The sequence below is a fragment of the Aquarana catesbeiana genome, linkage group LG04 (genome assembly GCF_042186555.1).
Source record: "Aquarana catesbeiana isolate 2022-GZ linkage group LG04, ASM4218655v1, whole genome shotgun sequence".
NCBI lineage: Eukaryota > Metazoa > Chordata > Amphibia > Anura > Ranidae > Aquarana > Aquarana catesbeiana.
Window position 1 is genome coordinate 690,500,102 of NC_133327.1, and position 23,293 is coordinate 690,523,394.

Here is a 23,293-nt window from a genome sequence, read left to right on the forward strand (position 1 = left end):
CGGTGTCATCACCTTGTGTAACCAGATCGATAGTCGCTTTCAGGAGAGGACCCTGGAAAAAAGATGCCAGCGCTCCCCGTTCCTTAGGCAGCCTGAGCTCCCTGTTCCCTCTCTTCCTGAGGAGCACCTCCTGCCAGCTGAAGTACCTATGCAGCTGGGCCGGACCAAGTTATCCCCCATAGAATGCGCAGGGCGCAGAACTCTGGGCCTGTGCCTCTATTGTGGGGCCAAAGGTCATTTTCGTGACACTTGCACTCTTCGTCCAGAAAAACTCTCAGGGCTAATACATCTGGAAGGTGGAGTATTGGACCCTGAAATATCACCTTCTCGTCTTCTTCTTTCTTCTTCTTGTGTTTCTTCATGTCGGTGCTTCTTCTCATTCGGTCTCGGCATATCTGGATTTCGCAGCCGCTGGCAATTTCATGGACTGGGGAACTGCATCTTCCATGAGACTTACCCTTTTGCCCTTCACAAGGCCATTGGTGGTCTTGGCGATTGATGGCACTGTTCTCCCAGGGGGCCCTATCCGCTTCCAGACCCTCCCTGTTAAGAGTCGGTAGGGACACTCCACCAGGCGTGGATATCCTCCCTTATCTTACCCTAGGCCTCATCTCCTATCATTTTAGGTCTTCCTTGGGTACGGCTCCATTCTTCACACGTTGACTGGACTGCTGGATGGATCCTGGCTTGGGGTTCCTCCTGTTCCTCATCCTGCCTACTCAAGGTTGCCCCAAAAGAGAAATTTTTTGTTGCCCCATCCCAGTATCTTCTGCTCTTCCCGCTGCATATAGCGATTTCTGGGATGTGTCCTGCAATAGTCGGGCTGATGCACTCTCTAGGTCATGTGGCATTCTGGATGAGGAACCCACCTGTAAACCTGAGCCGATCATTCACTCCAGTTTGCATAACCATTTACCTTTGCCTGTCCCTAAACTCCCTTGGACGCACAGCCAGGCTAACTCGTCCACAAGTTCAACAGTCACTGCGCCCTGCGATGCGATTGAGGTAGTCTCTACACCTGGTGATGCTATTCAGTCGGCCTCTGCACCAGTTATGCCAGTCCAGCCTATGCCCAGTGAGATTCCTGCTTTTTCTTATTCAGGATCTTCTGTAACCTGGCCTCACCCTACTACTACTACGTCCATTCAAACCTGTCTAAGAGGCTCCATACATCCTTTGGATAGACTGCCTCCTTCGGCTAGGTGGGGTTTTCAACCTTTTTTTCAGGGCTCTCTGCATTCTGCTTGTGTATCGGCTATCCAGCTTGACTCCTGTGACATGTCACCTTCTAACCAACCTGGCCTCAGGGATTCACTGACCTCTGCCCAGTCTGATGGTCCTGTGCTGGATGTCCAGCTCATCTTTAACCACTTCAATACCAGGCACTTAGACACCTTCCCGCCCAGGCCAATTTTCAGCTTTCAGCGCTGTCGCAATTTGAATGACAATTGCGTGGTCATGCTACACTGTACCCAAACAAATTTTTTATCATTTTGTTCCCACAAATAGAGCTTTCTATTGGTGGTATTTTATCACCTCTGCGGTTTTTATTTTTTGCGCAACAAATAAAAAAAGACAGAAAATTTTGAAAAAAAAACAAGTTTTTCTTTTTTTCTGTTAAAATGTTTTGTAAATAAGTAAGTTTTCTTCTTCAATGATGGGCACTGATATGGCTGCACTGACGGGCACTGATACGGCGGCACTGATGGGCACCAATGAGGTGGCACTGATGGGCACTGATGATGGGCACTGATAGGTGGCACTGATGGGCACTGATAGGTGGCACTGGTATGCGACACTGATGGGCACTCATAGGCGGCACTGATGGGCACTCGTAGGTGGCATTGATTGGTATATATGGGTGGCACTGATGGGTACTTATGGGTGGCATTGATAGGTGGCACTGATGGGCACAGATGGGCACTGACAGGTGGCACCGATGGGCAATGACAGGTGGCACTGATGACACTGGTGGCACTGATAAAACTTATTGGTGGCATTGCTGGGCATAACTGAAACATAATGGTGCCAATCAGTGCCCATTTGTGGGCACTGATTGGCACAGATTGGGCACATTGGGCACATGTGGATAGCCATGGGGTACATACCTGGCCATCCACATGCTGCCCCTCTCCCTGGTGGTCCTAGTGGCGATCCCTGGTGGTCCAGTGTGGTGATCTGAGGGGGGGCTTCGCTGATAAATAATCAGCACAGACCCCCCCTGTCAGGAGAGCCGCCGATCGGCTCTCCTCTACTCGCGACTGTCAGACGTGAGTGAGGAAAAGCCGATCAACGGCTCTTCCTATTGACATCGTGATCAGCCGTGATTGGACACGGCTGATCACGTGGTAAAGAGCCTCCGCCGGAGGCTCTTTTCCAAGATCGGTGAAGCGGTGTGTCAGGCTGACACACCGCTCCACCGATCGCCGCGATGCGCACCCCCGCGGGCGTGCGGCGGTTTGTTATCCTGCTGGACGTCATATGACGCCCAGTCAGGATAACGGAACCACTTCCCGGACGTCAGTCCGCTATAGGCCGGGCGGGAAGTGGTTGAGGGTCTGGGGGACCCTGCTCAGACTCCTGATGGTCTTCTCGTGCCTTTACCCATTCCTAAAAAGCCTGTAGTCCTCAATAAGTCCTCACGTCCTCTCCCTACCTCGGTTCCGGTCTCTGAGGATAATCTAAAGTACGGCTCCGTAAAGGCATTCTTCAGTACCTCGTACATTGGAAAGGGTTTGGTCCTGAGGAGAGGTCTTGGATCACTGCATCGGAGGTCTTTGCGCCTCGTTTGTTGTGGAGGTTCCATCTGAGGTTTCCCTCTAAGCCTGAGCCCAGGTGGGGGAGGGGGAGGCCTCGTAAGAGGGGGGGTACTGTCATGGTTATGCAGTAATGTTTGTCTGTCAGCTTACCTCTCCATGTGTTCAGATTAAGAGGCCAGCCACTCTCACCTGGCTGCTTAAGTAACCTCTCCTCAAGCATGTCTCCACCCCAGCCCCTATCAGGGAACTCTATATTAACCTGTGCGCTGCATGCCAGCACTGCTGATCGATATTGTGTGATTTGGCTTCTGTGTCCTACATCTGATCATGTTTACCAATCTTGGCTTATTCTTGACTATCCCTGCTTGCTTGTGACCCTGACCTTTTGGCGTGTTCCCTGTCTATCCTTGTCTGCTAGTCGCCCTGACCTTTGGCTTATCTCCTTACTATCCCTTGTTGTCCTGGGCTGCTGCTTCCTCTCTGTCCTCCTGTAGCCTACCGTGAGCGTGAGCTGGGAGACCATGGGGGCCGCGACCTGGAGTCAGTTGCAGTGCAGTCCATCCTCACCACTAGAGGCTCTGGTGAACACCTTCTGGCTCTTGGACTCTGCGACCTGGGGAATCTTATGCTCTAGCTCTCAGTGGGATCCGTCTTGGTGCTCCAGTGGACCTGCCTTCCTGAACCACCCAGAGTTCCATCCGCAGCAGTCAGCCGTAGGGTCCACTACGTTGGCGGTGCACTCCTGACTCCAACGGTGTGCATCTGTCACCTGGGCTCAGGTGACCTGACAAATACAAAGAGAACAGGAGACTTCTTCATACCAGTACATAGGACAGCAGACACATATCAGGGGCAGAGGCCACTTTTTGAACCAGTTAAGGGATTCTTTTGGTCCTTTATCTGGGAAAGTGGCATCTTTGGTGGCTATCACTTCACTAAGTGTGGTGTCAGAGTTGGCGGCTCTTTCATGCAAGGAGCCATTCTTGGTCTTGCATCATAAGGTGATGTTGCGTCCTCATCCATTTTTTGCCTAGAATGGTGTTTAGTTTCCACTTGAATCAAGACTTTGTCAAGTCTTGCCTTCTTTTCTGATCCTCGGTTGGCAGGAGTTGGACCACGGCATACTCTGGAGGTAGTTCTGGTGGTCAGAATGACTTGATTTGTAGTACAAGTCAGGAATCCTGGTTTGTGCTGGCAGTAGAGCCCAGGATGGCCAGGAGGCAGCCAAGTTAAGGATTTTCATTGGATTTGCCAGTTAATTATTGGAGCCTATGGCTTGAAAGGGCAAGGTCCTCCACACCTTTTTTTTTTTTTTTTGGTAAAAGGGCTCGCTACCAGGTGTGTGGGGGCATCTTGGGCCATCAGGTGTCAGTGGCTGAGGATTTAAGTCTATTACTTGGTTCTTTGTTCATCCATTCACAGAATTTTACCATATGGATATCAAAACCACAAAGGATGCTGCTTGGCCACAGTATGTTTTGGGTGGCAGAAGGAGTCCTCCTCAGGTGGCAGTTTCTGTGATTGTGTCCCCCTCCCCTCTGGGGCATTGCTTTAGGACATCCCGTATAGTCACCATTATGGTTGCTCTGTGTCCTGTGATGTCCGATAAAGAAATTAGGATTTTTCCGTTATATTTACCAGTAAAATGCTTTTCTTGGAGTACATCATGGGACACAGAGGTCCCTCCCATCTTTTTGGGATATTTATTGCTTTGCTACAAAACTGAGGTCCTTCCTGTGTAGGAGGGGTTATATAGGGGTGGACTTCCTGTTTGACTATCTGCCAGTGTCCACCCACCAGTAGGTGGCGTATAACCCAGATAGTCATTATTATGGCTCTGTGTCCCTTGATGTACTCCAATAAAAGGATTTAACAGGTAAGTATGATGGAAAAATCCTAATTTTTTTTGGGGGGGGGGGGTTTAATATTTCATACTCTTTCAAAGTTCATAGAGCTAAAAAATGTGACATACATCTATTCGGATGTGATAATAGGACAGACAAGATCTTTTAAGTTCTGTCACCACCGCACCACGTGAGCTCCTCCCTCCTATGGTAATGACCTCACCACAATGAAGGATAAATTGGAGATACAAGGCTCAGTCGCTTTTGTCGGCAAATATTCAGTCAAAGTGATGGATCCTCATCAAAGCACAATACCGCGTGACATAGAAAAAATGGGGAACAAACTACATAGCATAATCCTGTAAATTTTATTCCAAACTCCCCCCCACAATAAAAATGTGCTTATACAAGAATGCAGTAAATAACTTGCGTTGAATCAATAAAATGAAATGCTGAAATGCTGTACAACCAGCCTGTGTACTCTTACTGCTTCCTAGATATCGGGCCACGGTGATGCCTGGGATGAGACACAAGCTCTGATCAGTATAGAAGAGCTGCGTAGTCAGAAGCTAACGTGTTTCGTCATCACGTCTTCATCAGAAGACGCCCTCGGACGAAGACGTGATAAAATGCGTTAGGACGTGACTACGTTGCTCTTCTATACTGAAGATAGCTTGTGTCTCATCCCAGGCATCACCGTGGTCAGATATCTAGAAGCAGTAAGAGTAGACAGGCTGGTTGTACAGCATTTCATTGATTCAATGCGAGTTTGTTACTGCATTCTTGTATAAGCACATTTTAACATTTTTATTGTGGGCGGGGATTTTGGAATCAAATTTACAGGATTATGCTATGTAAGTTTGTTCCCCATTTTTTCCATGTCACACGGTATTGTGCTTTGATGAGGATCCATCACTTTGAGTGAATATTTGCCGACAAAGGCGATTGGAGATACAAGGCTCAGCTTATCCTTCATTGTGGTGAGTTCATTACCATAGGAGGGAGGAGCTCACGTGGTGCGGTGGTGACAGAACCTAAAGATCTTGTCTGTTCTATTATCACATCTGAATGGATGTTTGTCGCATCTTTTAGCTCTATGAACTTTGAAAGCTTATGATGTATTAAACTATTTTGGCACACGGTGTGCCATACACTGCAAGGGCGCTGCTAAAGCTGAAACGATTTTATGTCTTTTTTTTGCATATTTTACATGTTTGATTTACTTTTATAGTGGCTGCCTACTGTGCATGACCTATTAAGCTTCTCGTATAGATGAGCGCTGGGATCAGGAACATTTTGTAACTGATATTTTGTGTTTTATAAATGCCTGATATTGGTCTCTATGTGTGAATGCCATACTGATATCCTACCTGGGATTGTCCCTCGTAAACCACAGCTGTCCATTTCTATCTGGGGGCTCAATACCTTCATCAACCTTATAACATCTATGTTTAAATGATGTTCTAGGGTTGTCTGCTCCCACACTCACCTGTTGACGCCTGTATCTTTGGCCCATATCCATCATTAATACACCCGCACCTTGGGATATTTTTTCTTGGAAGTCGATATTCAGCTTCATTACGTTTGGCGTTTTTAACTTGTTTAGGGGGTGGGCGTGTTGTGCACCCGATGTTCCCATGGACCTCTGTGACCTCCCGGGCCAGACATCCTTGGCAGCCCTTCTGCTTCATAATTCCGCACCGTGACAGCTGGTGTTTTTTTGTTTGGGGTGGCGGCAAACATCCGAACCCCCCCCTCCCCCTCCCCCCCATGTCCGCTGGTCGGTACACCGGCGCTTACCCCATCTAGGCAGCAGGCATCCAAAGAGCGGTGGCGGGGCCTGGCATCCAGGTATCGGCGGTGATTGGGCATCGACCAGCGGCTCTTCTCCTCCTTGCTTCCGCTGTGCGTCTCCTGCCTGTCAGGCCTGGGCTCAGCCCTTCCTTATCTGATCTGGCCGCTCAGCTGCCGGCTAATTGCTAGCTCCTATCTCTCCACAGCTACTCAGCTGTTGATGATATCCTGCTCGTCAGTCCTGCCTACTTAAACCTCCAAGCCCAGAGGATCTCTGCCATCGCCTTGGTCAACATCACAGAGACTATCTCCTGCATTCCTGTTGAAAGACTTGCTTGGCTGACATCCCTTCTGGTTTCAGATCCTGCTTGCTGTTCCACTACACTGATCCCAGACCTTCTGGCTTGGCTGACTATCCGTTCCGGTTCCTGAACTCTGGCTATGTTTTCACTACGTTTGTTCTATTTTACTTTTATTATTAAACAAGTGTGATTTAACTGTACTTCTGTCTCGGTTTGATTTCGTGCTTTCTGACACTCCCCTCCTCCTAGGGGTCCAGTAGGATCACCTGTCCTTTCAGCCAATCGGGTGACGGGTATCAGACATGCTTCCCAAATGGCTGGGAGGAGGATCAGTGTTGGCTGTTGTCGCACACCTGGGTGGGCTTCGGACGCATCCTCTGTGATCCGAGCCCACCCTATTTTGAAGTCTATTAGAGCCTATGGCTCTAATCAGGTGCTTAAAAAAACCTCGGCCGCTGTAATTCTGGCGCCCCGCGTCCTGAAAGGGGCCGGACACATAAATAGGGGGAGGACCGCGGCGGCCATCGATCGATTCATGTTATGCATTAATCTATCCATTGCATATAGGGGTGGCCTGGAGAGAGGGGGCGGTGCCCGGGTTCCCCTAATGGACGGGTCGCCCCTGATTCCCTATAGGTTGTATCTGCCCTTACATAACTGCTTAGCATCCGCTCCTGGGTGGAACTTATCTACAAAACGCGTCGAGCTATACAGGATGCGGTTTCGAACCCCTGCTGGGTCTCCACTATGCGATCTGGTTACATCTACAAGGTCCATCATATCTAGATCTCATGATACGTTTTACAATGGCTCACATATGGTCAATTACTTGTCATTTTACCTTTTATTATGAATTTACTGACTTCTGTTATGTTTTTTTTATATACCAAGTAAGGATTGTCAGCCTATTTATGTAATCATGTTACATTGTTACATAGTTGCATAGTTACATACAGTGCCTTGCAAAAGTATTCACCCCCCACCCCCTTGGCATTTTTCGTGTTTTGTTGCCTCACAGCCTGGAATTAACATGGATTGTTTGAGGATTTGCATCATTTAATTTACAGAACACGCCCACAACTTTGAAGATTTTTTTTTTATTGTGAAGCAACAACAAATAGGACAAAATAACAGAAAAAGTCAATGTGCAAAACTATTCACCCCCCTAAAGTCAATACTTTGTAGAGCCACCTTTTGCGGCTATCACAGCTCCAAGTCTCTTTGGATAAGTCTCTCTGAGTCTTGCTATATCTGGGGTTTTTGCCCATTCCTCCTTGCAAAACGGCTCCAGCTCCTTCAAGTTGGATGGTTTGTGCTTGTGAACAGCAATCTTTAAGTCTGACCACAGATTTTCTATTGGATTGAGGTCTGGGCTTTGACTAGGCCATTCCATTTCCATATTTCCCCTTAAACCACTCAAGTGTTTCTTTAGCAGTGTGTTTCGGGTCATTGTCCTGCTGGAAGGTGAACCTCCATCCTAGCCTCAAATCACACACAGAGTGCTACAGGTTTTGCTGAAGAATATCCCTGTATTTATCACCATCCATCTTTCCCTCAACTCTGACCAGTTTCCCAGTCCTGACTGCTGAAAAACATCCCCACAGCATGATGCTGCCACCACCATGTTTCACAGTGGGGATGGTGTTCTTTTGGTGATGTCATGTGTTGGGTTTGCCCCAGACATAGCGTTTTCTTTGATGGTCAAAAAAGTTCAGTTTTAGTCTCATCAGACCAGAGCACCTTCCTCCATACATTTTGGGAGTCTCCCACATGCCTTTTCGCAAACTCAGAATGTGCCATTTTGTTTTTTGATGAAAGTAATGTCTTTCTTCTGGCCACTCTGCCATAAAGCCCAACTCTATGGAGCGTACGTCTTATTGTGGTCCTATGTACAGATACTCCAGTCTCTGCTGTGGAACTCTGCAGCTCCTCCAGGGTTACCTTAGGTCTCTGTGCTCCTCTCTGATTAATGCCCTCCTTGCCCGGTCTGTGAGTTTTGGTGTGCGGCCGTCTCTTGGCAGGTTTGCTGTTGTGCCATGTTCTTTCCATTTGGTTATGATAGATTTGATGGGGCTCCTAGGGATCATCAAAGATTTGGAGATTTTTTTATAACCTAACCCTGACTTGTACTTCTCAACAACATTGTCCCTTACTTGTCTGGAGAGTTCCTTGGTCTTCATGGCAGTGTTTGGTTAGTGGTGCCTCTTGTTTAGGTGTTGCAGCCTCTGGGGCCTTTCACAAAGGTGTGTCTATGTAATGACAGGTCATGTGATACTTAGGTTGCACACAGGTGGACATCACTTCACTAATTATGTGACTTCTGAAGGTAATTGGTGGCACCAGAGCTTTTTATGGGCTTCATAACAAAGGGGGTGAATACATACGCACATGACAATTATCAGTTTTTTATTTCTGAAAAATAGTTTTATGTATATATTTTATTAATTTTACTTCACCAACTTAGACTATTGTGTTCTGATCCATCACATATAATTCAGATTAAAAAAACATTGAACTAAAGGCTGTAATGGAACATAATAGGTAAAAAACCAAGGGGGTGAATACTTTTGCAAGGCACTGTAGCAGGTGAGGAAAAAAAGACACAAGTCCATCAAGTCCAACCTATGTGTGTGATTATGTGTCAGTATTACATTGTATATCCCTGTATGTTGCGGTTGTTCAGGTGATTATCTAATAGTTTTTCTATCAATGCCCCCCGCTGAGACCACCGCCTGTGGAAGGGAATTCCACATCCTTGCCACTCTTACAGTAAAGAACCCTCTACGTAGTTTAAGGTTAAACCTCTTTTCTTCTAATTGTAATGAGTGGCCACGTGTCTTATTAAACTCTCTTCTGCGAAAAAGTTTTCTCCCTATTGTGGGATCACCAGTACGGTATTTGTAAATTGAAATCATATCCCCTCTCAAGCATCTCTTCTCCAGACAGAATAAGTTCAGAGCTCACAACCTTTCCTCATAACTAAGATCCTCCAGACCCTTTATTAGCTTTGTTGCCCTTCTTTGTACTCGCTCCATTTCCAGTACATCCTTCCTGAGGACTGGTGCCCAGAACTGGACAGCATACTCCAGGTGCAGCCGGACCAGAGTCTTGTAGAGCGGGAGAATTATCGTTTTATCTCTGGAGTTGATCCCCTTTTTAATGCCAATATTCTGTTTGCTTTGTTAGCAGCAGCTTGGCATTGCTGAGCCTATCATCTACTAGGACCCCCAGGTCCTTTTCCATCCTAGATCCCCCAGAGGTTCTCCCCCCAGTCTATAGATTGACTTCAGATTTTTGCCACCCAAATCCATTATTTTACATTTTTCTACATTGAACCTCATTTGCCATGTAGTTGCCCCTCCCCCATTCTATAATGTTCATATCAATAACATTTTTACTTTTTTAGTCTGACGATACCAGCCCCTTTTAAAGTCCCAATCGTTTCCTTTTGTCTCAATGAACAGGGATGGAGGCGCACATTTATCTATATGGGTGCCTCATTCAAAGTCCCACATACCCCCCTCCTCTACAGTGTAGCATGACCGAGTAATTGTCATTCAAAGTGTGAGAGCGCTGAAAACTGAAAACTGGCCTGGGCAGGAAGGGGGGTGAAAGTGTCTGGTATTGAAGGGGTTAAGGATGCTCATTTGATTTTCTGATTGTTGATGGGGTAAAATTGACGTTCGTTCTGAACCGCAGTGATAAGAAAATTGGAAGAAGGAATATTTTTCTCAAACTGAGTCATTTCTAACAGTAAATGTGGAATTTGAACAGGAAATTCCAAAATCGAATGATAAAATCAAGTGAAATGATTAAGTACTTTTATCGAGTCATCGAATGTAATGAATTTTTGTAGATATGTTTATTTTAAAATCTACTAGTGTATGGCCAGCCCTTTTATTTTATATTTTCTCCCTTTATATTTGAAAGCACTATATACAGTTGTGCTCATAAGTTTACATACCCTGGAAGGATTTATGATTTCTTGGCCATTTTTCAGAGAATATGAAATAACACAAAAAATTTTCTCTCACTCATGGTTAGTGTTTGGCTGAAGCCATTTATTATCAATCAGCTGTGTTTACTCTTTTTATATAATAATGACAACAGAAACTACCCAAATGACCCTGATGAAAAGTTTACATACCCCAGTTCTTAATACCATGTATTGCCCCCTTTACCATCAATGACAGCTTGAAGTCTTTTGTGGTATTTGTGGATGAGGCTCTTTATCTTCTCAGATGGTTCCTCTTGGCAAAAAGCCTCCAGTTCCTGTAAATTCTTGGTCTGTCTTCCATGAACGGCACATTTGAGATCTCACCAGAGGGGCTCAATGATATTGAGGTCAGGAGACTGAGATGGCCACTCCAGAACCTTCACTTTATTCTGCTGTAGCCAATGACAGGTGGACTTGGCCTTGTGTTTTGGATCATTGTCATGTTGGAATGTCCAAGTACGTCCCATGCACAGCTTCCTGGCTGATTAATGCAAATGTTCCTCCGGGAATTTACAGGAACTGGAGGCTTTTTTGCCAAGAGGAATGGGCAGCTTTACCATCTGAGAAGATAAAGAGCCTCATCCACAAATACCACAAAAGACTTCAAGCTGTCATTGATGTTAAAGGGGGCAATACACGCTATTAAAGCGGAGTTCCACCCAAAAGTGGTACTTCCGCTCATCTGATTCCTCCCCCCCCTTCAGTGCCACAATTGGCACCTTTTGGGGGCGGGGGATTGGGGGGGGACAGGATACCTGACAGGTATCCTTTCTGTCACAAGCCATGAAATCTGGTCGAGACAGAAGTACAGGTAAATCACACTTGTTTAATAATAAAAGTAAAAAGAACAAACGTAATCAAAACATAACCAAAGTTCGGTGACAGGAACGGATAGTCAGCCAAGCTAGAAGTCAGGGATCAATGTAGTGGAACATCAAGCAGGATCTGGAGCCAGAAGGGATGTCAGCAAAGCAAGTCTCTTGAACAGTTTCTTGTGATGTGACCAAGGTGAAGGCAGAGATCCTCTGGACTGGATGGCTTAAGTAGGCAGGACTGACGGGCAGGATCATCAACAGCTGAGTACCTGTGGAGAGAAATGGGAGCTGGGAATTAGACGACAGCTGAGCGGCCAGTTCAGAGAAGGAAGGGCTGAGCCCAGCCCTGACACTTTCCCACTTCCGGGAGCCTCAGCCGCGGCTATTGACATCACGGCTGGGCCTCCCTCCTCCTTCCTCTGTTGCTGGGCCAGTAGGAGAGAGGAGCGGGCACAGTAGGGTTCCTGGCCTGAAGCCGAAAGGCTACACTGCTGGGTACCCTTACCGGCAATGGCGGCGGCGGTAGCACCCGACAGCTGATGGAAACATGCCGTCATCCCTGGACTCCTGGACAGGTAAGTGTCCCATTATTAAAAGCCATCAGCTGCAGTGTGTGTGCAGTGTGTGTGCAGTGTGTGTGCAGTGTGTGTGTGCAGTGTGTGTGTGCAGTGTGTGTGTGCAGTGTGTGTGTGCAGTGTGTGTGCAGTGTGTGTGTGCAGTGTGTGTGCAGTGTGTGTGCAGTGTGTGTGTGCAGTGTGTGTGCAGTGTGTGTGTGCAGTGTGTGTGCAGTGTGTGTGCAGTGTGTGTGTGCAGTGTGTGTGTGCAGTGTGTGTGCAGTGTGTGTGCAGTATGTGTATAGTACGTATAGCTGCTGGTTTTTATTTTATTTTTTGGGGCGGACCTCCGCTTTAAGGACTGGGGTATGTAAACTTTTGATCAGGGTCATTTGGGTAGTTTCAGTTGTCATTATGATATAGAAAGAGTAAACACAGATGATTGAACTAATCATGAGTGAAAGAAAAGTTTTTGTGTTATCATTCATATTCTCTGGAAAATGGCCAAATAATTATAAATTCTGCCAGGGTATGTAAACTTATGAGCACAACTGTAAATCCTAATAGCAAGAAATGCCAGCAACACGATTGCTTCTTACAAATCTTTATTTGGCACCAACAGCAGTGCTACATCAATAGCGCTAACGCGTTTCGGCCACAGCTTTCCTCATAGCTATGTGGCTGAAACTCGTCAGCACTATTGATGTAGCACTTCTGTTGGCGCCAAATAAAGATTTGTAAGAAGAAGCAATCGTGTTGCCGGAATTTCTTGCTATTTTGATGTTCATGGGACACAACAAGCCTGAGCCCCGATACTCAGCTCATTACTTTACTGTTGTGCGGTAGAGCTTGGGTGAGACTTTGTCCACACTATATAGATCCTGTATTATAATAATATAATAACTTTTTGGGTATATCTAAAGGAGATTGTAACGTGTGTGGTGAGATTGAAGCCCAGTTCTAAGGACTCTTCCGTTCTCCTTTTCCAAAGTAGTCAGGTGGGTCGTGTGATGATCACCTCATTACCTTTTCTCCTGGCCGGGCCTTCATGTGGAGAGCAGTGCTGATGTCATGACGTTCACATTGCTTTCTGCACCATTACAAAGTAAATGCAGTGGAGGGCACCAGAGTGATCCTCCCCCTCTCCTCCCCCTCTCCTCCCCCTCTCCCCCTCCTCTCCCCCCCCCCTCCCCCACCCCACACTCACTGTATGTCCTCAGTCTTCCATAATAAGGGATGGTGGGCATCATTCACATTGGAAGACTGAGGACATCTTCTGATAGAAAGGTACTGTGAGGGCCAGCTCCAGATTGAAGGTGAGTATTGGGGCCCGAGCTGTTTTTTTTTTTTTTTTTGTGTTTTGCATTTTCTGGCACTTCTTTTTAACAAAACAAAGTATCCTGGAGATAATATTTAAATATAGGGACAGGGAAATGCAGAACACGAGGAAGTAGAGAGTTATGACAATAGGGGAAGACTGGTAATTGCCTAGAATTGTACATTTGTACCGGCAGTCCCTGATATGTTGGGTGATAAATCTCTCGGGCTGTTTGTGATTTTTTTTTTTCTTTCCTTCCCTGTTTTTTCAGACCGGGGAATTCTCCGCCCGCTTCCTCGTCAAGCTGCCAGTGGACTTCAGTAATATTCCCATCTACCTGCTGAAGGTAAAGTCTGACCGCTGTATTTATTACATTGATTCTGCACCAAAGGGGACCCATCTGAATACATTCTACATACAGTGGAGCATAGACTATGCAACTAGAGTCCGGGACAGATTACTGCTGCTGTTCTGATCCAGTGTGACCCAGGGGCCCCTAGTCGGGGTACAGATTCAACTAATGCAACCCGTGCAAGTTTGTGGGGCCCCCCTGCAACCACATGCAATGCACGTGATTGTGAAATGTTGGTGAAGCTTTTACAGGGTTAAATCAGGAAAAATGGCCTCCTCACCGCTTGTCAAATGTTTCCGCCCATGTGAGCAAACGTCGGCCCATGTGAGCAAACGTCGGCCCATGTGAGCAAACGTCGGCCCATGTGAGCAAACGTCGGCCCATGTGTGCAAACGTCGGCCCATGTGAGCAAACGTCGGCCCAGCTGTTTTTCCATGAAGGGGTTATAGCTGCACATCATGCGGTCATTTGTATAAACTGTGCAAATGTGGACCGTAACATTGTTTATAAACATTGATCAGACAGAAGATAGAGAGATACGAAGTAACATTGTTTATAAACATTGTTCAGACAGGAGAGAGAGAGATACGAAGTAACATTGTTTATAAACATTGTTCAGACAGGAGAGAGAGAAATACGAAGTAACATTGTTTATAAACATTGTTCAGACAGGAGAGAGAGAAATACAAAGTAACATTGTTTATAAACATTGATCAGACAGGAGATACAAAGTAATAAAAAACATCACAGCATCCTTTCCTCAGTACTCCATCAAGAGCCCTAAATCCTGATGCAAGCAGTGGGCGGGCTCCTGGGAGGAGCTATGCTAATATCCAAATGCCTTATTGGGTGGGTGTCAGACCAATTCAGGTAACGCCCACATGTGATGGCGAGCCTCCAGGATCAAAAGAACTGAAATTTAGTCTACGTTTCCACTGTTGCGACCCCAGAGCTGCACGATTTTGGAGTGCGACTTTGATCCCACTTTTCACTCTCTGGATCAAAGTTGCATCAAAGTATTGCAGGCACCTTTTCAAAGTCGCTGATTTTCAAAGTCGCATAGATTGGAGCGGGTGCCATTGAAATCAATCAATGGGCTGTGACTTGTCATGCGACTTTAATGGAAACTGAGGCCTTGATGAATGAAAGGGGTGGGGCCAGAGACAGCCAACCAGGGGAGGAAAGTACTAGATGATGCTGGACGTCCTCCAGCCAGGAAATGAGGCGGAGGTCTGTCTGACTTGCTGCAGCTTCTAATTCACAATGTGAGAAGCTCACAGTGTGCGGTGACATCAGAGGATCAGTCCAGGAGAGGAGCCGGTCCACCTGTGTAAGACCTGAAGGAAGGGCCGGAGGGAGGATTTAGGCTCAGGACTATCTGGCAGGGATAACAAGACAAATCCTTTGGCATGTAAAGCAGACATATACAAAATCTGCTGCATCACATGACACGTCCTTTAACAATGGTGGACAATTTCCAGGAAAATCTCTCATGTTTGAGTGTTTCAGCTTTTTACTTCTTCTTCTTTTTTTTTTTCTTGTTCGTTTTTTCAGAATAGATGATAAATTGCCCAGATTCTGGCCGGCATTCTTCTACCTTCACTTTTCTCACGAGCGCCTCTAAAAGAAAATCTCCGGGTTTCAGGACTCTCCTCATTGGGTAGAAGGGGGGGGGGGGGAGCACTTACAGGCCTGCCCGGTGGTAACATGCTAAATATCGCACTGCAGAGCCAGGTTTCCGAAATATGCGCCAGTCTCAGTGCCATAGATCAGCAGAGCTAGGAGCAGATCTCTCCATTCTCGGGGGTCTGGGCTGCAGATGACTTTGGTTTGCGGCAGACTGGCGAATTAGTTTTCGTCTAGACGTTATGCTAAAGCAGAATGAATGTCCCTCCTTTCACCCGCAGTCTCCTCTCCTGGCAGCACCAGGCCGCCCTCTTATCAGCGGTTTGTTGTCTCCTCTTCGGGATTCCGCCCCTCGTATATCCAGATCTTCTGCTGAACATCTCTGTACACTTTACAGGTTGTGGGAAAGGCTCGTCTACGGTACAGCCAAGCATATGTCTGCCTGGTGCTGGCGGATTGCGGTTGAAGATGGAGAACATATGTCTTCATTAAAAATCGAATGTCTTCTATAATGAAGGCAAGATAAGATAAAGGCATGTTTGACTCATGTTATAAGAAATTTAGGAGAAGCTTTAGGAAATACTCCAGGCAAAGTATTTTTGTATTCCTTCGAAAATCAGGAAATGATATGTGATGGATGGATCAACAGATATACAGTAGATGTTGATATATATAGGCAGAGTATATGTCCAAGAGTGTTTGGACCCCCTCCAAATGATTAAATTCATGTTTTCCCAGTAAAGGGTTCTGGTAATACTCCATCATACAAAGACATTGTAGACAATCGTGCTCTTCCAACCTCGTGGTAACAGTTTGGTGAAGACCCTTTTCTGTTCCATCATGACTGTGCCCCTGTGTACAAAGCCAGCTCCATAAAGACTTGGTGTGACCAGTTTGGTGTAGACCATGGGTGCTCAACCTGTGGCCCTCCAGCTGTTGAGGAACTACAAGTCCCATCATGCCTCTGCCTTTCGGAGTCATGCTTATAACTGTCAGCAACTTGCAGTGCTACATGGGACTTGTAGTTCTGCAACAGCTGGAGGGCCGCAGGTTGAGCACCCATGGTGTAGACTGTAGGAGGAACTGGAGCCCTAAACCTCAACCCTGCTGATCACTTTTGGGGTGAACTGGAATGTCTGACTGCAAACCAAGTCTTTTTTTAAGTGCCCAACGTGAGGCCTGACACACAAGCCAGGTCTTTTTTTTTGGTGCCCAAATGTTGGGCCTGACTTGCAAGCCAATCTTTTTAGGTGCCCAGCGTGAAGCCTGACACACAAGCCAGGTCTTTTTTTTGGTGCCCAACGTGAGGCCTGACACACAAGCCAGGCCTTTTTTTTTGGTGCCCATCATGGAGCCTGACATGCAAGCAAGGTCTTTTTTTTGGTCTCATCCAACCTGACCCAGCTTGCATGTCAGTACCTGACCTCACAAATGGGTACATATTGCTACAGACACCCTCCAAAATCTTGTGGCGAGCCTTCCCAGATGAGTGGAGGATATTTTAGCCACAAAGGGGGTGGAGGGTGGTCCATCACAATGCAGAAGGGAGCTTTACTACACCAAGGGAAGAAATTCCATCACAAAGTAGGAGGTGCCTTAACAACACCAAGAGAAGATGTTACATCACAAAGCAGGAGGGGCCCTAAACACACCAATGGAAGACGTTTTGTCACAAAGTAGGAGAGGCCCTGACCAGGCCAAGGGAAGAAGTTCCATCACAAAGTCGAAGGGGTCCTGAACACACCAAGGGAATAAGGTTCAGCACAAAGCAGGAGGGAGCTTGACCACACCAAGGAAAGATGTTCCATCACATAGCAGAAGGGGCCCTGACCACACCAAGGGTAGGAGGGATACTGACCACACCAAGGAAACACGTTCCATCACAATGTAAGAGGGGGTCCTGACCACACCAAGGGAAGACATTCCATCACAAAGTCAGAGGGGCCTTGACCACACCGAGGGAAGACGTTCCATCACAAAGTCAGAGGGGCCTTGACCACACCGAGGGAAGACGTTCCATCACAAAGTCAGAGGGGCCTTGACCACACCGAGGGAAGACGTTCCATCACAAAGTCAGAGGGGCCTTGACCACACCGAGGGAAGACGTTCCATCACAACACTTTTTCCACCTTCAGATGATCTCACTCTATCGTTTTGCATGTGCTCAACTGCAACTTTTACAAAATGAATCAGGCTGCTTGATAAGAGGCCTTCTAACATTGGTCAGTCTTGATGGAGGATAGGTATAAGCATTACTGAAATGCACCCCTCTCCTGTCAAAAGCAATTCCCAGCATTTCATTTTTGTTTCTTTTACTTTCGTCTTGTAGCAAGAATCAGCTCTTGGTCTTGCTGGGAAAGCTACTCTGAGGAGGTTCAGCAAGGTGCCTTAGGTCAGTCCCTGTTGATGTAGGCCCACCTCTCCCATGCCTCACCACCCCAGAACTACATCTTCCAATAGGCCTTTCTCTGCACTGTGTGTGTGTGGTCAGGCTCTTGGAAGTGAGGGTAGCAGCATTGTTTGTCGAGGTAAGAAATGAATGTATGGATGCAGAGAGGGGCAGAAATAGGAGGATTTCTGTAGTCCAGCAGGAAGGGCTTCTTGGGATTTCAGTGCAGCAGAGGCAGCTCACTACTGGAAGTTCACTGGATTTCGGGCAGATCATGAGACATTTTTGTGCTTGCAGTGCTTTTGCTTTGGAAATGTTCTATGTTTTTTTTTTTCTTTTTTATATACACTTTAAATTTTAGAGAATTTTATTTTCTTAATGGCAGTGGGTGTGGCCTGTAAAGCGGGTCGTTCTTACTCGTGTAACATCTGTCCTTCCTTTGCACCCTCCATCTCTTGTTAAACCTTTCCCCTTTGGCAGACTACAGGAGAGTACTCATCCAGTTGTAGAAGGTACCCGAGCTCCAGATTAAAGCCGTCCGTTTAATTCCATGGCAGTGACATCTTAATTATGTGCGTCAAAGACACCGGAAAATTTGTTTTTGTTTTTAATTAATCGACTTCATCTTTTACGGCTCTGGCGGCCTCCTGTAATGAGTTTCGTCAGCGAGAGGAACTGGCCGCGATCTGAGTGTGATTCATGTTCAATCTAGCGGCAGTGTGCCCTGCCGGTGCCTCTCTTTGCATCGGAAATATGTCATTAATTGCCGAAACTGAGAGAGATGAGAGGATGGCATTGCTAATTAGGACCTTGTTTATTTTAAAGTGTAAGAGTAGGCAAGCGGCTAAATACACAGTTCTCCTTCTAATACCGATATACGGTTTTACCTACTGCAAGTGAAATAATCTGTGAACTACTTAAAGAGGACTTGAATGAATGAATGAAGGATTTGTATAGCGCTACAAATGCCAACTGAATCGCTTCAAGGCGCTTGATCCATCCTGAGTTGTACTGCTTCTTAGAAGCTGTGCTGTGAAATCTATTACCAAGCTGAGGACAAATGACTAGTCGCCAACGTTGTCTGTGGTCTCCATGCAGCTGATCTGTTCCCTATTGCTGACTTACCATCCCTTGTTCTGCACCGTGTTTCTGTGCTGCTCACTGTTCTCCTTGCTGGAGAGGAAGCTGTACCTGAGGACCTGCAGTGCAAGGAACTCCTGGCCGTATTGGTGAAGGAGGTAGGATTTGCTCCTGGTGATTAGTCATATAATGGCTGGTGGAATTCTGATCAAAAAGCAACGTGAGACATTGAGGGAGCAGGTATCGCCAGAATGGATACCGTAGAAGCAGGGAGATCCTTGCACTGCAGGTCCTCGGGTACAGTTTCCCCTCCAGCAAGGAGAACAGAGATCAGCACAATAGTGACAAAACCAAATCTCACTCCAATTCTGGTGAGACTAGCAGTCAGAGGTAGCAGAACCTTAGATGCACTGTGTTTCTGTGTAAAGGTGGCCATATTGGTGGGGGAACAGGGATTTGCTCCTGATGTCCAGTGATCCGATGGCTGGTGGGGTTATGTACCAGAAGCAACAGGAGATATTGAGGGAGCACTGATGGATGAAGCATAAGCAGGTCCTCAGGTACAGATTCCTCTCCAGCAAGGAGAACAGTGATCAGCACAAATTCTATTAAATTTGTATTTAATAGGATGAATGTCCATGCAATTTACTGGGTGATTTGCTATGCATTTTTTAATTTTTATAAATTCCCCCTTTAAGTGAATATTGCATCTTCCTTTCATTTTGCTATCTACTTCATCCATTGCATTGCTGTTTCAGCTTCTGTACCAAGAAGACTTGCAGAGTTTGGACATTAGTCACTGTGTAGAATATTCTGTAGTAGTTGCTCTGAACATCACCTTGTTACACTGTGTCAAACATTTGGCACTTTGCACTCCTAATATTTCCTGATGTTGTCCCTCGATCGTCTCTTCAGCTCCTTAATATTGCATGACTGGTTGCAGCTCGCCCTCCTGTTGTAACTTGTAATCTGTGTCATTGCTGTAATATGTGACCTTAAATATCTGATAAGCCACTTGGAATGTAGCGGAATAATTGCAGGGCACAGCTCAGCGATCGGCTCTCTCCGCCTCTGTCCCTGACACAAAACAAGAAGACGATCGTTCAGAGGCGCTCTCCTTTCTCTTCTGCTGTGTTGGTTTTGGACTCAATTCTCTTTTTTCCGTCCTTTGAAGCACAAAAGAGGCCACGTTTTCACCGAGACAATGGCCGCTGACTGATTGTTACCCAGTATTCACAGCGCTAGACTTTGACCTGCGTCACACCCATCGAACTTTTCATTTCACAGAAGACCCTCTGCTGTCAGGACCTCTAACTACATCACAGGGGGTTGGGGTATAAACTCAATGCATATATGTCTTAAGGCAGCCAGGGACTGGCCAAGGTTCGATCCATCTATGGGCAGGCTGATTGTACCCAAGTCAATCGATCGACTTGGGTACAACCAGCATGTCGGGTTTTTAGCTTGCGATTATTGCCAGTGGCAGCTTCCCCCCCCCCAATAGCTCAGCGGAAAGGATTCCACCAACAACCCCAATACATAATAATGTAGTACTGTGTATGGGGTCTCATCCCTCTAGTCTGCTACATGGAGGATCATTTAAAGCCCAACTGAACCCTCAGTTTAAATCAGCTAAATACTTTCCAACTGCATCAAAACAAAAGGTGTGCAAAGCCTCAGCCTTCCTTTACACAATGCTGGGGGAAGGATCCCAAATACAGTGACTTGAAAAAGTATTCATACTCCTTGAAATTTCCCACATTTTGTCATGTTACAACCAAAAACGTAAGTGTATTTTATTGGGATTTTATGTGATAGACCAACACAAAGTGGCTCATAATTGTGAAGTGGAAGGAAAATGATATATAATAAAAATAAATATGTGAAAAGTGTGGGGGGGGGGCATTTGTATTCAGCCCCCTTTACTCTGATACCCCTAACTAAAATCTAGTGGAACCAGTTGCATTCAGAAGTCACCTATTTAGTAAATAGAGTTCACCCGTGTGTCATTTAATCTCAGTATAAATATCGCTGTTCTGTGAAGCCCTCAGAGGTTTGTTAGAGAACCTTGGTAAACACACAGCATCATGAAGGCCAAGGAACACACCAGACAGGTCAAGGATAAAGTTGTGGAGAAGTATAAAGCAGGGTTAGGACTTTCCCCCAGGCAGGCCAAACTTCTGAACATTACTGTGACTGTGAGGAGGAGTGAGAAGTAGCGATCATTCGACATGGCCCACCCCAGGCTTATTGTGGTGGGTCGTTGTGGGTCGGGCTCATTGTGGTGGGTTGTGGTGGGTCGGGGTCGTTGTGGTGGGTCGGGCTCGTTGTGGGTCTGGGTAGTTGTGGGTCGTTGTGGTGGGTCTGGGTCGTTGTGGTGGGTCGGGGTCATTGTGGTGGGCCGGGATCGTTGTGATGGGTCGGGGTCGTTGTGGTGGGTGGGGGTCGTTGTGGTGGGTCGGGGTCGTTGTGGTGGGTTAGAGGTCGTTGCGGTGGGTCGGAGTCATTGTGGTGGGTCGGGGTTGTTGTGGTAGGTCTGGGTAGTTGTGGGTCGTTGTGGTGGGTCGGGGTCGTTGTGGTGGGTCGGAGTCGTTGTGGTAGGTCGGGTCGTTGTGGGTCAGAGTCGTTGTGGGTCTGGGTCGTTGTGGTGGGCCGGGGTCGTTGTGGTGGGCCGGGGGGGGTCTTTGTGGTGGGCCGGGGTCGTTGCGGTGGGCCAGGGTCGTTGCGGTGGGCCGGGGTCGTTGCGGTGGGCCGGGGTCGTTGCGGTGGGTCTGGGTCGTTGCGGTGGGTCTGGGTCGTTGCGGTGGGTCTGGGTCGTTGTGGGTTGTTGAGGTGGGTTGGAGTCGTTGTGGTGGGTCGTTGCGGTGCATCGGGCTCGTTGCGGTGGGTCTGGGTCGTTGGGGTGGGTCTGGGTCGTTGTGGTGGGTCGTTGAGGTGGGTTGGGGTCGTTGGGGTTGTTGTGGTGGGTCGGGGTCGTTGGGGTTGTTGTGGTGGGTCGGGGTCGTTGTGGGCCGTTTTGGTGGGTCGGGGTCGTTGTGGGCCGTTTTGGTGGGTCGGGCTCGTTGTGGTTGGTCGGGCTCGTTGTGGTTGGTCGGGCTCGTGGTTGGTCGGGCTCGTTGTGGTAGGCCGGGGTCGTTGTGGTGGGTCGAGGTCTTTGTGATGGGTCGACGTTGCGGTGGGTCTGGGTCGTTGCGGTGGGTCTGGGTCGTTGCGGTGGTCCGGGCTCGTTGCGGTGGTCCGGGCTCGTTGCGGTGGGTCGGGCTCGTTGCGGTGGGTCGGGCTCGTTGCGGTGGGCCGGGGTCATTTTGGTGGGTCTGGGTAGTTGTGGTGGGTCTGGGTCGTTGTGGTGGGTCGGGGTCGTCTCACTAAGGGAGGTATTCATAGGTAAACAGCCCTGTCTCCTCTCTACAGTCACCTCTGTTTACAGACCCGGGAAGAAGTGGATGGGATGATAATGACCCTTTTCTGGGTGAACTTTTCACCCGCCACAAGTACGTTGGTTCTCTGGCTTTAGTGTTTGCAGAATTATCTGCTGAGGAGTCTATGATGCTCACAGACAATTATTACACACTTCTTCTAAAGGGTAATGTGCTTATAGTTTACCTTCCCTGGCTTCTCCTTTAGGCCTTTTTCAATAATCGGATTATATTTTTAGATAAAACCTTTTATATTTTCATTGCATACCTTATTATAGACTCAGTGACCTCGTAACTGGGTCTTTGTGCTTGTCTGTGCAATGCAGGCAGATCATGGCTGGTGGGAGGGGCTGGCAGGGGGTTGTACATATCTTCCTGAAAACATTGTTGTGGTGGGTCAAGGCTCGTTGTGTTGGGTCAGGGCTCGTTGTGTTGGGTCAGGGCTCGTTGTGTTGGGTCAGGGCTCGTTGTGTTGGGTCAGGGCTTGTTGTGTTGGGTCAGGGCTTGTTGTGTTGGGTCAGGGCTCGTTGTGTTGGGTCAGGGCTCGTTGTGGTGGGTCGGGCTCGTTGTGGTGGGTCGGGCTCATTGTGGTGGGTCTGGGTGGTGGGTTGGGGTTGTTGTGGTGGGTCGGGGTCGTTGTGGTTCGTTGTGGTGGGTCAATCACACTTGTTTAATAATAAAAGTAAAAAGAACAAGTCAAAGCCAAAGTGGAACGTCAACCAAGCCAAGAAGTCAGGGATCAATGTAGTGGAACAGCAAGCAGGATCTGGAGCCAGAAAGGGTGTCAGCAAAGCCAGTCTTTAAACAAGAACGCAGGAGATAGTTTCTTGTGCTGTGACCAAGGCGAAGGCAGAGCTCCTCTGGACTGGACGGCTTAAGTAGGCAGGACTGATGAGCAGGAACATCAACAGCTGAGTAACTGTGGAGAGAGATGAGAGCTGGCAATTAGCCGACAGCTGAGCAGCCAGCTCAGAGAAGGAAGGGCTAGGCCCAGCCCTGACAGTACCCCTTCCTCATGCTGACCGCCTACCAGGTTGGAGACAGGGT

The 23,293-nt window shown here is 47.4% G+C and overlaps 1 protein-coding gene across 4 annotated transcripts in view; it reads left to right on the top strand.

The window, feature by feature from the left end:
• Nucleotides 1-23,293, top strand: part of BABAM2 (BRISC and BRCA1 A complex member 2) — a 289,298-nt gene that overhangs the window by 56,750 nt on the left and 209,255 nt on the right. For all 4 annotated transcript variants that reach the window (XM_073628773.1, XM_073628774.1, XM_073628771.1 and 1 more), the window contains exon 6: nucleotides 13,655-13,729. In XM_073628773.1, coding sequence (XP_073484874.1) covers nucleotides 13,655-13,729 — 75 coding nt within the window. The remainder of the gene's footprint in view (nucleotides 1-13,654; nucleotides 13,730-23,293) is intronic.